The sequence below is a fragment of the Giraffa tippelskirchi genome, chromosome 4 (assembly GCF_054371585.1).
Source record: "Giraffa tippelskirchi isolate mGirTip1 chromosome 4, T2T-mGirTip1v1.2.pri, whole genome shotgun sequence".
Taxonomy (NCBI): Eukaryota; Metazoa; Chordata; class Mammalia; order Artiodactyla; family Giraffidae; genus Giraffa; species Giraffa tippelskirchi.
Genome location: NC_137278.1, coordinates 12,561,692 through 12,577,970, shown reverse-complemented (window position 1 = coordinate 12,577,970; position 16,279 = coordinate 12,561,692). Strand labels below are relative to the sequence as shown.

General features: G+C 38.0%; 1 protein-coding gene and 1 pseudogene across 15 annotated transcripts in view; one reads left to right on the top strand and one right to left on the bottom strand.

Moving 5' to 3' along the window:
- Positions 1–16,279, top strand: part of RABGAP1 (RAB GTPase activating protein 1) — a 156,035-nt gene that overhangs the window by 112,159 nt on the left and 27,597 nt on the right. For all 15 annotated transcript variants that reach the window (XM_081588666.1, XM_081588667.1, XM_081588662.1 and 12 more), the window contains 4 exons: positions 8,738–8,851; positions 11,777–11,851; positions 15,392–15,517; positions 16,116–16,259. In XM_081588666.1, coding sequence (XP_081444792.1) covers positions 8,738–8,851; positions 11,777–11,851; positions 15,392–15,517; positions 16,116–16,259 — 459 coding nt within the window. The remainder of the gene's footprint in view (positions 1–8,737; positions 8,852–11,776; positions 11,852–15,391; positions 15,518–16,115; positions 16,260–16,279) is intronic.
- Positions 1,801–2,971, bottom strand: LOC145544475 (COP9 signalosome complex subunit 2 pseudogene; annotated as a pseudogene).

Sequence of the window (16,279 nt, the reverse complement as noted above, 5' to 3'; positions counted from 1 at the left end):
AGTCCATGGAGTCGCAAAGAATCAGACACAACCGACTAGCTAACACTTAAAACTTAAAGGTGCATCATTAAATTGGGGTTATGTTTGGAGAACAGTGATTAGTCCCATTTGATAAGAGTATGGGAACGGGAAATAAAGATTTAGATTTTAGTGTGAGGTGTTAATTCTCTGTATTTGTTTAGTGAATACATTTTTAAAGTGCTATTATTTTATAGTATTTTAGTAAAATTATTTCCAGCAATGTATGTATGCATTCCCTTATATGAATGGTAATATGTTTGTCTTTTTTTTTCCCCCTGTTAATGGACATTTGAGGTTTCTAGTTTTTGACCATTGCAAATAATAGTAAAATTTTTGTACGTGTTTTTTCCTCTTGGATACATGGTTTTGTTTCTCCTGTGTGAAACAAAGTGAAATTCGGAGTAAAGTTGCTGGGTCTGGATAAATGCCTGTTTAACTTTACAGGAGACTGCCTTGTAATTCACTGAAGTGGTTGTATCATTTTATATCTCCACTAGCAACAATTAACAGGTCTACTTGTTTCATATCCTCACCAACATTTGGTATTGTCTTTTTATTTTAGCCAGTCTAATATGTTTCAATGTGTATGTTTAGAATTTCTGAGTTGTGTATACTGTTTGTGTTACTGCTTGAAATATAAGGGACATTATGCCACTATAATTATAGGGTTTCATTTAAATCTTTACTGCATTGCTGCTATAGAAATATACAGACTTTGGAGAGTTGACTTTTGTAAAATACAGCAAATATTTTTAACATTCATTATTACATGAGGAAAAAGTGTTCAAAGGCATACACATTTCAAGTTGTGGTATCTTGTTTGTGGTAAAATTTCTGCAAGTAAAACATTTGAAGCTAATCAACAGTAACATGTCAGTGTATTCTAAATCATTCCAAAGATCTTCTCTCTGGTCATGTTGCTGGTGACAAGTTATCATGTTGTATATTTAGGGGACTTCGCAAACTTAGGCAAATCCAGCATGCTTCTTGTTTTGAAAATAAAGTTTTATTAGAATGAAGAAATGCTTGTTCATTTACATATTGTCTGTGGTTACTTTTACTGTGCAGAGGGAGAACTGAGTAAATATTTGCCATCTGGCTCTTAACAGAAAAAGTTCGCAGAATGTTATTACTGCACGATCGTATGGCAGTTTTGTTTTCTTCTGGACAGTAAAGCTGTTTTTTCCTTAGGATAAATGAAGCAGCCAAAACATAAAGCCAGTTGATTAAAAGAACTACATCTGCCATGACTTCAGTAACTTTAAGGTTTAATTGTTCTGCATGATTGCCTTAAGTACATTTGTAAGTTCAGTCGCTCAGTCATATCCAACGATTTGCGACCCCATGGACTGCAGCACACCAGGCTTCCCTGTCCATCACCAACTCCCAGAGCTTGCTCACACTCATGTCCATCAAGTCCGTGATGTCATCCAACCATCTCATCCGCTGTCGTCCCCGTCTCTTCCTGCCTTCAGTCTTTCCCAGCATTAGGGTCTTTTCCAGTGAGTCAGTTCTTCGCATCAGGTGGCCAAAGTATTGAAGCTTCAGCATCAGTCCTTCCAGTGAATATTCAGGACTGATTTCCTTCAGGGTTACTAGTTTGATCTCCTCACAGTCCAAGGGACCCTCAAGAGTCTTCTCCAACACCACAGTTCAAAAGCATCAATTCTTCAGCGCTCAGGTTTCTTTATAGTCCAACTCTCACATCCATACATGACTACTGGAAAAACTGTAACTTTGACCATTTAAAAACTTTCACATTTGTAAAAGCTTTACTAATTAAAGTCTGCTGAAAGGATGTACTTGGTTGACTTACTCAATTTGGCTGTGAATATTGTCATCCAGTATACTTTGTGCTAACAAGTTCCCTGTATCAGCTATGTCTATGTTTAACTGCTTAGAAATAAAAGGACTATGTATCGTGGTGTAAATCTTAATTTTATAAGCACTTGAGTTTGGATGGTTTACAAAAGCTCTTTTCTGTGTTCTGTTAGGAAAGAATATCCAAAATGTTACTGTGATTTGTTTTCAGAATCTTTTCAAATTTAACGATGTCATTATTCTGATAGGAACTTACTAAATCCATCATTGTTAGAATTTTTGGATCATTTTTATACAGGTTGGCCTCTGGCAAGTCAAATGGATTTATTCCCAAGTTCTTCAGCATATTTCTTAAGACCAGATATTTTTAAGCAAGTGGTTCACATAGAACTCCTCGATTTATTATCATTCTTGAAGGCTTCAAAAATGCAGTATGTGAATTTTCAAGATCACTTTCTCTGAAGGGCACTTTGCCCCTTACTTACCTGATGACTTCCATGATCAAACAGTTAGAGGGAGGGCAGATGGATGAGAACTAACCAGTTAGAGATTTTTCAGAGAGGTTTTTCTTGTGTTCCTATTCTGTGTACATTTGGATTTCTAAATCATATTTCTCTCATAACTATCCATTTTCAAGTTATCCTTATCGTCAGTCTGCTATGACTGACTCAGCGAGCATAGGAGAATCTGAAGTTTTTTGTACTTCTGTCATTCTTCATATAATTTTCTAACCTTCATGTCTGTCTTAAGCCACAATCTGTCATTCATAGCATGTTCCAGAACTTTCATTTTTGTTTCATAAAATTCCAGAGTGATTTCATCTGACATTTTAAAAAACCAAAAATCTCTTTTGGAAATACAATTACACTGGAGATGTAATTCAAGAATAGAATTTACAACTTTTTAAGAATAATTTATTGTAGCTCTTCTTCCTCCTTTTTGTTTTTAAGTTCCAGAACCTTTAAGAAACTACTTAATGCCGCTTTGGGTCATCTTCCTTCAATGCTTTAAAATTATCATTCTGATTTTCCAGATCTCCACTTGCTCTACAGAGTGTTCCAGGTAGTAGCTCCCCTCTCATCACCAAGAACTCATTCTTTTTGGTGGAGGCTCTCACTGGCTTGCTCATTATGGTTTTAATTGGCATTGTCCTGGTAACTGCCTTCTCATTTACTTACCTAATGTGTCTGCTCAAATTTTTGCCCATTTTATTAGGTCATCTCTTTAAGTTCTTATGTATATTCTGAATATAGTTCCTTTTCAGATACATGTACTACTGGCCTATTTCTTTTCTTAATGACATATTTTATAAGCAGAAAATTTTTAATTTGATGAAATCCAATTATTTTTCCTCTTAATGACTAGGGGTGCAATAAGTTTTTATCATGCTGCAGTTTCACAATTGAAGCTGAGACTTTTACGGTTTGTTGTTGTTAGAGCTATTCATGAAACAATTTTATTTCAAATAAAGATTTCTTAATTCCCAATATGCCTGTAGTTTTCTCTTTGTGTTGCTGTTTTATATTCTATGTGTTTTAGTTTTAATTTTAATTCGAGGGAATTCCCTGGCAGTCCAGAGGTTGGACTTGGTGCTCTCACTGTGGGGTCCTGGGTGTGTTCAACCCTTGGTTGGGGAACTAAGATCCTGCAAGCTGCACAGTGTGGCCAAAAATAAATAAGTACATAAAACTGAGTTGAAGAGAATTCACATATCCTAGGCTGAATAAAAACTATTAACCCACAGTAATACATATTTTTAATACAGACTCCCTTTCTTGTCATTCCTCTTGATAATTGCAGGATGATTTATTTTGCATTTTGAGCTGAAGGACTCACTCTTGACTCTGTTCTGTTTCTTTCTCTTTTTTGTTTGAGAAGAAGCATGAATCTTTATTGTCACATTGTAATGGAAAATGTTGAAATCATCTAAATGTTTATCCGCAGTAGAATAGATAAATAACTCTACACATAAATAACTACATAGTTATATAGTTAAATGCACTTGAGCTATGTTTATCACCATGGATTAATCATTAAAATATAGTATTGAACAAAAGAAGCTACTGAAGAAGACATGGATTATAATGTCATTTATAGAAAATAAACATTCTGTAAAGAGTATATATGGTTTGTAGATACTATATTCATGTGCATATATTAATACATGCATCTATACACATATATGTACATAACAAATACATTAAAATATGCCTGGCAGTGATAGCTAAATCAGGATAGTGGTTAACTATAAAAGGAGGAAGAGGGCATATGAGATTGGAATTAGGTGTACAGAGTTGTATCTGTGATGTTTGCATTCTTAATCTTGGTAATCTACATGGGTATTCATTATATGTTCTCTATACTTTTGGCATTACTGAAATATTTCATAATAAAACCCCTGAGCAAACAAATTTTCAGTTTTGGGATGGCTTGGTAAAATCAATATACTTCCCTAAAGGTACTGATAAGGCACTTAATTTTTTAAAATAACCTTACTTTCTTATTTTGTTAAAAAATAAAGAGAAGCCACAAGGGGTTCTCTGTTCTATTTCTCATGACAGTTATTCTCTTGTCTGCATATGACACAATTTGAAAGTCACTAATGAATCAATCATTATAGCAATCTTGGTTTTTTTCAGGTATTTAGTCAGAATATCTTTAATTGTTAATATGGTTCTCTTCTGATTTAGTCTTGTGCCTCTTTCACGTGAGTCTTGAATTAATAAACATTAGCATTAGAGATTGTGGTTTGGGGAGAGCTGTTGGTCACATGAGCATTGTCATCACTCAATTTTAAGGAAGCTTTTGGATTTTTCTTAGATATATTTATCAAGCACTAAGTGTGTGTCATGCATTTTGCTAGGCTCTGTGGAAGTTACAAAATAAATCACAGTTTCTACCCCTATGTGAACAGTTTTATAGGAAGATAATATATACAAAAGTAAAAACAATACACATTCTATGAACCATGTGTGTGTGTGTACTCTGTATAACAATGTGTGTGCACACGCACATTTGTGTGGATGAGTGTGTGCTTATTTGGGTGTGGATGTGTGTGTGTTTAGAGGACAGCCCCAGCTCTCAGTGTGCTGGACGCTTTGCTTGCTTGCACTTTTATCACGTGTTTTATATACGTGCCAGACAGTTCTTGAAGCTCTTTGTTGTTGTTCAGTCACTAAGTCATGCCTCACTCTCTTGCGAGCCCCACGGATTGTAGCCCACCAGGCTCCTCTGTCCATCGGATTTCCCAGGCAAGAATACTAGAGGGTTGCCACTTCCTTTTCCCGGGGATCTTCCCAGGTGAGCTAACCCACGTCCTCTTCATTACAGGCAGATTCTCTACCACTGAGCCACCAGGGGAGCCTTGGAAGCTCTTTACATGTTTATAATTTATAGATTATTTAATGTAACCATCGTTACAACTTTATAAGGTAGATGATATTAACCAAAGAAGATAAGCTTACCTTAAGTTTTTCAGCTAAGTAAGAGAGTAGGCCAGCTTTTAAACCCAGATACGTCTGACTCTAAGCTAAGCCCCTGGTTTTAAGGCCTTACAGATGAATTGGCATCATTTTCATTTTTTAGGTACATATAACTAAACTAGTACTGGGAATTCTTAATCTAAAGGACCTGAACCATCCAGAGACTGTTGTTTGGTTGTATGTGTATCCTCTTTTGTTTGTTTTTCATTTTAAAATCACCTTTATTTAGATGTGATGTATGTACAATAAAATTCACCAGCTTTAAGTGAACAGTGCAACATGTTTTAATTAGTACCACAGATGTTATGGATAATGATTCCATTACTTCAAAAAGTTCTCTTAGTTCAGTTCAGTCGCTCAGTCATGACCAACTTTTTGCGACCCCATGGACTGCAGCATGCCAGGCTTCCCTGTCCATCACCAGCTCCCGGAGCTTACTCAGACTCAGTCCATCGAGTCGGTGATGCTATCTAACCATCTCATCCTCTGTCATCCCTTTCTCTCACCTTCACTCTTTCCTAGCATCAGGGTCTTTTCCAATGAGTCAGTTCTTTGCATCAGATAGCCAAAATATTGGAGTTTCAGCTTCAGCATCAGTCCTCCAATGAATATTCAGGACTGATTTCCTTTAGGATAGGACTGGTTGGATCTCCTTGCAGTCCAAGGGACTCTCAAGAGTCTTCTCCAACACCACAGTTCAAAAGCATCAATTCTTTGGCTCTCCGCTTTCTTTATAGTCCAACTCTCACATCCATACATGACTACTGGAAAAACCATAGCTTTGACTAGAAAAACCTTTCTTGGCAAAGTAATGTCTCTGCTTTTTAATATGCATATTAAAAAGTTCTCTAATAGCTCTTAAAAAGTCATCCTTTTCCCTTGAGCCCCAACCCCTTCCAAACATTGATCTGCTTTCTGTACCTTGTGATTTTGTCTTTTGTAGAATTTCATATACATGGAATTATAGAAAGTGGTCTTTTATGTCTGCCTGATTTCATACAGTCTCTCATGTTTTTGTGATCTATCACGTTGCGTATCAATAGGTTTTTCCCCTTTTATTGCTGAGTAGTATTCCATCACTATATAAATGTACCACAGTTTCTTTATCCATTTACCCACTGGAGCCCAGTTTGAGCTATTAGGAATCACACTGCTATGAACATTTGAGTTCAAGTATTTATATGTATTTTTATTTTCATTTCTCTTGGATGAATATGTAAACATGAATCACTGAATTGCATCATAAGCATATGTTTAACTTCATAAGAAACTTCCAAACAGTTTCTGTAATATTTATACCATTTTGCATTCCCACCAGCAATGTATGAGAGTTCAAGTTGTTCTTCACCTTTTGCCAGTCCTTTGTATATTGGGTACTTTTCATTTCAGCATTTAGTGACCATGTAGAGAAATCTCACTGTGGTTCTAATTTATATTTTGCTGATAACTGACGATGTTGAAATCTTTCGTGTGCTTATTTGCCATCTCTGTGTCTTCTTTTGTGAAGCATTTATTCCATCTTTTAGCACCCCTTCCTCCCTTTTTAAATCAGTTGTTTGTCACCTTATTTTGAGAGTGATATGTTCTAGATATAAGTCACTTATCAGATAGATTTTATAGGTGATTTATCCTGTTCATGACTTTGCATTTTCATATTTTTAACAGTAGGTTTTGAGTATTAAAGATTTTTAATTTGATGAAGTCCAGTTTATCGTCTTTTCCTTTATGATTTTGTGACTCACAGGGACCCCTCTAGGTGGCTTTGCAGTCCTCTTTCTGTTCAGCTTTTCCTCTTTGGTACTCTGAGCTACGCATTCTAGCTACCTTGCCCTCCCTGAATTCTGCTCTCTCTTTTCTCAACTCAGGGAGGTACTCCCTGTCCCCAGCTCTGTTTCCTCTCTGTATGTTAAAGCCTAGAAGCTGCCACCAGGCAAACAGCCACTGTGGTCTTAATTCTCACCTTGCATTTTGTGCTGTCAGGGATCACCACAGCTCAGAGCTGCCCTGACTGTTGTTAATGATGCATTAAAAACTATTAGTCAGAAAAAAAAAAAAAATCCCAGTAGTCTGCCAGTAAATCTCTTTGGAAAGCAGTTTGGCGATATCATTGTAGGCTTAAATAGTTTGCAGGTTAAGAAAGAACATAGGCTTAAAGTTAGCTCACTAGTGATGGAGGTTGAAAGGATAAAACTAGTATTTAAGCATATAAACTTGTAATGAGTAGTAATTAAGCCAGAAATCTAATGCACAATATTTTGAATGTAGGCAGTAATACTGTACTATAACTATAATGTGATACTGCTACACCAGCAATCATTTTACAATATAGTATAAATGTATCAAAGTGAAAGTGTTAGTCACTCAGTGGACTCTTTGCCACTCCATGGAGAGTAACATGCTCTACACTTTAAATTTACATGAGTTATATGTCAAATTTATACGGTAAAAAATTTTTTTAATGTAAAGTTATTTTAGATTCCACAACTGTAAAATATTTATGGCCCTGGGAACCTGATTACCTAAAAGGCTAGAGAAATTACCAGACAAAAAAAGAAATTACTAATTTTTCACTTGAAACAAGAGTGTCTGGCTCTTGGACGGTGTACTGAATATAATGTAGTATCACCGAGGAGAATCACGTCTGTTGTCTTAGCTGTGAGGACAATGCGTTGTTAAAACAGAAGGTCATGTTTCTGTGCTACATTTCTTTACTGCATGAGCAAATAAAGTTTGACAAAGGGAAGCTATTAGAAATAGCTGGGTGTTTGGCATATTTTGTGGATTACTGTCATTCATTTAGTTTTAATTACTCATTGTAGAAGAGGAAACAGTTTTTCTCCATTGGTAGAAAGCAAGGGATGTTTCCCATAGCCCATTTGAATCCCTTGGCTTTTGATAGTCTAGTTTCATATTGAGTAGACGGCTGTGTGAGTTTTTATGCCATTTGCCCCTGGGTAAATTCCAATCTGGGAACTTCTGTTTTCCGTTTGAGAACCTGGCCCATGAGTTTTGTGCCAAAGGATCAATTAAAGCAGCAATTTTTCTACCCAGTTTTACTAATGGGAGCATTTTGCCTCTTTCTTTTGAGGTTAGATTGAGTATTTTCCTATGGGGAATCCATTTTGAAACACATTTTCCTTCTTAACAATAGAGAGGTTATCACCTGCACTTCCTTGCAGCAGAGATGGAGTATACATGAGGTGTATGGAGTGAAACGGGTCTCTTTTCTTTGTTTCTTTTTTTCCCTCTTAATATTTGCTTTTCCTTCCCTGAAGATGCAGGCATGCCTGTGTGTATGTATGTTCCTGCAGCATTTTAAAGCAGGTAAATTAGAAGAAGACCTTGTTGTATTAGCCTGGACAAGTACATCCATCACTGACTACTGAACCTTCTGCTTCCTGGTGTTTCCACAGGAGTCTCCCCAGGACAGTGCTATCACTCGTGATATTAACCGCACATTCCCAGCCCACGACTACTTTAAGGACACAGGAGGAGATGGACAAGATTCCTTATATAAAATATGCAAGGTATTTCATACCCAAAAAAAGACTGTTTTAGACAGTGATTCTGTTTCTTTGAAATTATGCAAAAGATAATTGCAAAGTGCAATTTGTATTTTATGTCCAAGAATGCAAAAAAAGAGAAAAGTTTTTGTAAAACCAAAAGTAACAACACAATTTTAGATTCATGGTGGACAGGAAATAAAATAAAATGGTAGGATTTCTTTTAATCAGGAATTTCAATAGTTCCCTGGCACCACATTTCGACTCATGAGTTGGTTTTATGTTACAAGCCTCTGAGTCCTACAGCATTGCAAACTCCTTTTTAGTATTCACATTGTAAGTGATGAATTTGACTTTCTTGGTCCTCAGAACTAGGCTCTGGTCTATTCCCCCTAAAACTAAGCAAGTACCTATTTAGCACCTACTATATAGGAAGTACAAGCAAGGCACAAGACATACCCTCGAGGAATTTGCATATTATGGTTGAGAAGGCAAAACCAACAGCTAGTTTTAGGACAGACTAGCAATAAAAGACAGTTTCTCCAGTGATAAATTGAAAGCGTTAGCCACTCAGTCATGTCTGACTCTTTGTGACCCCATGGACTGTAGCCCACGAGGCTCCTCTGTCCATGGAATTCTCCAGGCAAGAACATTACATTGGGTAGCCATTCCCTTCTCCAGGGGATTTTCCTGACCCAGGATTGACCTTGGTTACCTGCATCGCAGGAGGATTCTTTACTGTCTGAGCCACCAGGGAAGCCCCAGTGATAAACTAGATGCTTTAAACTATAAGGACGCTTGGAACCTAGCAAACTATTTCTTGGGTTTAATTTCAGTTTCCTCATAGAACTTAGAGAGCTGTCATTTCTGTTGTGATCCTCTTCTCATCATCCTTTTTAGCCCCTTCTCAGTTGTGCTTCCCATTTGAAGAAATAATCTAGCTATCCCTCACCTTCCTGCAAAATGTCCCAGAAAGAAACCGTTCTCACAGACTCTGCATACTCCTGACCCCCTACGCTGTGGTTTCTCTCTCATGATGATCTTAATTACAGCTCTCTTTGCTCCTGATTTCTCCCCCTCCTGGTTAAGCTGTCACTTCTGTAACAACTTCGTTGATTCCCTCCCTTATGACTTTTTCTCTCTCTCTTGCATGCTCCTAAAACAGAGGCCTTCCTCTAGGTGCTTAGCCACTGGTTACTGTAGCTCTCCACTGTCTCCCTGGGTGACTCCTTCCATCCTACAGCTTCAGTTGTCACCACTGCATAAATGTTTCCAAATCTACATTAGCTCAAGGCCTGAATTTCCAGCTGCTTTTTGGTCTCCTTGTGGAAGTCTGTCAAGTATATCAGAAAAGGTATAATAATAGAGTCCATTTAAAAACATACTTCATTATGAAAATTTTCAAACATCCATAAAAGTTGAATAGTATAAATGAGTTTGTATATATCCCTACCCAGATACAACATTTATCAACATATTGCCACAGTTGCTTCATCTTCCCTTTAAAAATTTTTTTCCTAAAGTGCTTTAAAGCAAACTTCAAACATCACAGTCCTAAGTCTTCACCATACATCAAAAAAATAAGATCTTTATCCACCTGTGGCATTAACGAGCAATACCATCCAGTTGCTGTTCCATAATCAGATTTCCCTAAATGCCTGTATAGTTTAGTTAGAATCAGGATCCAGCAATATTCCTACTGTGGTTAGTTGTTACATCTCTTTTAATTAAAAACAGTCCTCCTTTTCCCCCCATGCCATTGTCTTGCTGAAGATACAATCATTTTTCAGTTATTTTTCAGTTCCTTCCTTTGGCCACGTTCAGTTTGATATGATTGTTGTCTCTTGTAGCAGTACTTCCCTCTCTATTCACTGCCCTGGTACAGGCCACTATCATATGTTGCTGGCACTTACAAAAAAGCTGCCTTGCATTAGTCTCCCTGCCTTTGAGTTCGAGCCTATTTATTATTTTCTCTGTGTTGACCCAAAACAGGATCATTTTAGTGGCCTCCATTAAACCCACAGAATGAAATCAAAATTCCTTAGTTTATTTCCTGGTCCTAAATCCATTAGCTTAGTATTAAAGGCATTCTGTAATATATCCTGGCTTATTCCCTAAATATTTTATGCTTCAATCACATTGAACTTCTCACTGTACTGTGGTTGATTTGCTTGTCAGACTTCTCAACTGAACTGTGAAATTCTCAAGGGCAAGAATCATTTCTTACATATATTAGCGTCTGTAGCACTTGGCCCGGTGCATGCCATATTATAGTAGGTGCTCATTAAATGTTGATGAATTAATGAAATGCCTTTTCTTCCGCATATTTCCTTACAGCCACCATGAACCTTATATTCCAAACATTGCCCAAAAGTGTTACATACTTTCATGTCTGTATGCATTCCTTCAGGCTTTTCTGTGAGCCTGAAAAGTGCTCCCCTCCATTCTATACCTATAGAAAATCAATACATTTTTATCCCAGGGCATAACTGATAAAGCTATGCACTGAGTACTTTACTTGAGGGGACCTTACTGCTCCCTGGCTACAGGAAGTGGCGTGGTGACAGGTTTATGTATTGTAAAGAAAAAGTGGAATTGAAGAGAAATGTTTGCATCATTCAGTGACCATCAGAATGCCACAGTAGAGTGTGGGTAGCATCTTTGAGGTTCCTGTGTTCAGGTTGTTACAAGGCAGCTATGACTCAAGAGTGACTACATTTGGGACTTCCCTGGTGGTCCATTGGCTGAGACTCCCAGCTCCCAAGGCAAGGGGCCTAGGTTCGATCCCTGCCTGGTCAGAGAACTAGATCCCCTGTACAACAACTCAAAGACCTCACATGCTGCAGCGAAGACCCAGTGCAGCCAAATAAATAAAGTTTTGTGTTTTGGTTTTTTTATTTTTAAGACTGGCTACATTCGTTTACACCTCCTGTGTTTTTTGCCCCCCAGGCTTATTCTGTGTATGATGAAGAGATTGGCTATTGCCAAGGCCAGTCATTTCTCGCTGCTGTTCTGCTTCTCCATGTGAGTAATTAGGTGTCTGTCTGTATTTTTTTAACACATGTCCTGCCCCAGACTTGATCGTGGCTTTATATTGCCTTTGGGCAGACTCTAGTGCATGAGTGTTAACTCCTATACTTGGAAACCTTTTCCTTAATATAGTGTCATCATGAGAGAGAAACATGGTAAAAATAAATGACAGTGTTGAAAATTGGTACAAGGGTAGAACTTTTTTTTATTGCTAGGATAATTGAATAGACTTTGGTCTTGGTGACGCCCTTGGGGGACGTTTTATCTTCTCTAAAGAAGCCGCTGTCATCAGTCTTTGTTTTGAGATTTGCGTATTGGGCTAGGAGGGAGAAGCTGGCTTGCTTCAGTGCCATTTTATTCATTCATTCCTCCCTCTTCTTAGTATTTTTTTAAATCCACAACAAAATTGAAAAGATCTTAAGGTGAACACCTGTATACACTTGACTTAATTTATCAATTCATTATTCTTCCACACTACCTTCTCTGCATCTCTTTTCCTTCCTTTTTCACACACACACATAGGACACAGGTGAATTATATTTTTATGGGAAAATTTTTTGAAATTACTTTTGGATAACATAAGTATCAAATATCAAAATACTCCACTCCTAAATACTTTTGTATGTATCTCCTGAGGACCTAACCAGAATATCACGGGCAAATCTACGAAATTCAGTAATATCTTACCCACAGTCCACATTCAGTTTTCCCTGTTTACTCAGTGTTATAGCTCTTTTTCTTTTCTAACCCAGATCAGTAAAGATTCAAACATCACATTTGATTGTCATTGCTTTTTATTTTTTTAATCTGTCCTCTTTGCCTTTTTGTGTGTCCCGTGCCATTGACCATTTTGAAAAATTCAAGCAAATTGCCTTGTAAAACATCCCAAATTCTTGATTTGTCTCATCATTTCCTCACGATTCAAATTAAAATGCTTGGCAAAAATACCACACAGATGATGGTAGGAGAGTTTTTGAGCACCTGTTATGGTCTGAACTGTGCTAGTTAGAGATCAGGACTGAATAAAGTAAATGTGACCCCAGTCCTTGTGAATGCAGAGCTAGTGAAGCTGACTGCTGCTGCTGCTGCTGCTAAGTCACTTCAGTCGTGTCCGACTCTGTGCGACCCCATAGACGGCAGCCCACCAGGCTCCGCCGTCCCTGGGATTCTCTAGGCAAGAATACTGGAGTGGGTTGCCATTTCCTTCTCTAGTGCAGGAAAGGGAAAAGTGAAAGTGAAGTCGCTCAGTCATCTCCGACTCTTCGCGACCCCATGGGCTGCAGCCTACTAGGCTCCTCCGTCCATGGGATTTTCCAGGCAAGAGTACTGGAGTGGGGTGCCATTGCCTTCTCCAGTGCAGGAAAGGGAAAAGTGAAAGTGAAGTCGCTCAGTCTTGTCCGACTCTTAGCGACCCCACAGACTGCAGCCTACCAGGCTCCTCTGTCCATGGGATTTTCCAGGCAAGAGTACTGGAGTGGGGTGCCATTGCCTTCTCCGAGTGAAGCTGACTAGTTGTAGGCAAAAAAGCAGTGCAAGTATGTCATTGTTAATTTCAATGGCTCTATGAAGGTATAGTGAAAAGTGTGATACAGGATAATAACAAGGAAGCCTCATTTACAGACTTCTGTGGCAAGGTAACCTTTAACGTGAATCCTGAAAAAGGAGAAGGGGCATCCATTCTCTTTTGTACTTTTCTGTATCGTTTAACTTTCTTTAAACATTGTTAGGAAAATAATAAAACTATTTTGAAAACTAGAGTGGAGAGTAGAGCATTCCTGGCAAAGAGAATAGTATAGTATATGGAAGCCTGAAATGGGGAAAACTTGGCATCTGGAAGGAACTGAAAGAAGGGCAGTGTGACTGGAGCATCAGGAGCCATGGGGAGTGGGGGAGGGAGCTAGAGAGATCAAGACCAGCTTGAAGGAGAGCGGTGGAGGCCAGGCCACACAGTCTAGATTTTGTTTCTCTAAGGAGAGGAAGCCTTTGAAGAGGTTTAATCCATTTTGTGTGGGTTGTAATACAAGTATAACAGAACCATTTTACATCTTGTTGCTGTGAACCTAGCTGATTGGTATTGATAGGCATGCAAAAATGTGACAAAGCTACAATATTGATAAGAAGACAAGTTTTTTTTCCCCAGTTTTATTTACAGGTAATTGACAAATTAAAATTGTGTATATAAGGTGTAAAATGTGATGATTTGATATACTAGGCATTGTGAAATGATTCTCACATTCAGGCTGACTAACACTTCATCATGAGGTCAAGTTTTAAATTTTTGTTTTGTTGTTTTCATCATACTTTAATATCTCAGACTCTCACCAAGTCTATATGGTTTGTCTTTGTTCTCAACTTTAGTGCAAGGACATTTATCCCCATTTAAGTATCACAACCCTTTTAAAATGAGTTTCCCGATCAAATCCCCAGTGTCTTGGTTTGAACTCTATGCTACTTGCCACTGTGTTTAAAATAAGTGTTTGATTCAGAGCAGGGGCAGATGTGCTGCGTAACATCAGAAATGCCACTCTAGGCAGGCCCTGTCTCCCTCAGCGAGTGAAGAGTGAAGCTGTCTTGATGATAAAGACCTCAAAGGTCTGGTCCTTTGCCCCCGAAGCCCTTACCTTTCCAACAATGATTTGCTGTCCTTTTCTCATTTCATTACTTAGTCTGTTTTGCTCTTTAGCTCTGCTTTATTCCCAGTTTCTTTGCTCAGCCCACCGCCGTCATCGTGTTCAACAGAAATCCATTCACCTTCCTGACATTTGAAAAGCTTGCTACAGTCACATCATGCCTTAAATATTTCCAGCGTTGTTTTTATATTTTGAAAACTAGACATTTTGCCAGGTTCTCAAGAAGATATTTTTCTGTAAAGTTACGGAAGATATATAAGTGAGTAGCATCTGTAAATAGAAGTGAAGTGAAGGAGGCTTTTTGTAGTATTTTAAGTGTTACTGCAAGCGTTACTGTAATACCCGACGCATTACTTCAAACATTAGAATACATAAGGTTCTTCTGTAACTAGCCATGTTTTTAGCAACAATGAGGAATAAGACCATTTTTACTGAAATGAATTAACAGTTAAGGAGGTAAAATGATTTAACAAAGGTCTCATGATTTGGGGAAGGTGAAACATATACTCAAGTGTAGTAGGCCTGTTCTTACTCAGTTCAAATCCTGTCCTCCCTCTAAAGCCTATTCCTAGCTCCCTCTGGAATACTCAGTCTTTTTTGTTCTTGTGTTCCCATTGATCTTTCTCACTAATTCATTTTAGTTACTGTATGAGATTTAGTTATTTAGTTATTGTATGAGAGGCTCCTCAAGGACAGCAACAGTATCTGACATAGAGCAGGCATTATTAAATATTTCCTGGTTGAAAGAACAAATGTTATACAACACAACTGAGGTCTGAGTTACTACATACCACTAAATTTCCTAGTATTCAAATAAGAGAGTTGAGGGATGAATTTTACATACTGAGAAAACTTCTGTATGTGTTTTTGATCCTCCCACCCCTTCCCTCTTTCCCTGTTACAGATGCCTGAGGAACAAGCGTTCAGTGTTCTGGTCAAGATCATGTTTGACTATGGTCTCAGGGAACTTTTCAAGCAAAACTTTGAAGATTTGCATTGCAAATTTTACCAGTTGGAGCGCCTCATGCAGGTAAAAAGAGAATCCAGCTTGCATTTGTCGATAAGGGTGCAGGACTGGGAAGAACAGGATTGAAGAAATGGTGCCAAGGAGCAGTGTGATTCCTTAGCCATCCAGGATCAAGGACAGGTTTAATGTTTTTCATTTAATGTTTTTCATTTCTCTCTATGTAATAATGATGCCAAGATTGAGCCAGGTTTTCAGTCTCATAAACACCCAGAAGATCAGATGGGTGTAGGAGCCTTTATTTTAACACAGCAAACTCAGTCAAGAAATATTTACCAAGGCTCTGAAGCTGACTGGTTGGGGATCTCCTAACAAAAGTGAAACAAACTTTCCCAAACATTTCGTAACTTAGAAAGAAAAACTGTCTTTTCAGATATTTGTCACCATGTGGGGATTCCTCTTCAGAGCTACTTTGTGAACTGAAAAGGAGAGCTGAGTGCCAGTTTCATACCAGATGATAAGTGTTCTTCTGAGTGCTTTTTCAGTTTTTAGAAAAACACGAATATATGACTTTTTTGACCTATTTTTGGCAGATTTATGAGCCTCCTGAGTGAGAGTTAAACAGCTGCATATGTGCCTAAAGCTAATCAGTTTGCTATTTCAGGAATCCATTCCTGACCTGTACAACCACTTCCTGGATATAAGCCTTGAAGCACACATGTATGCCTCCCAGTGGTTTCTTACACTCTTCACTGCAAAATTCCCTCTCTACATGGTCTTCCATATCATCGACCTGCTTTTATGTGAGGTATGTATCAGAGGCCACAG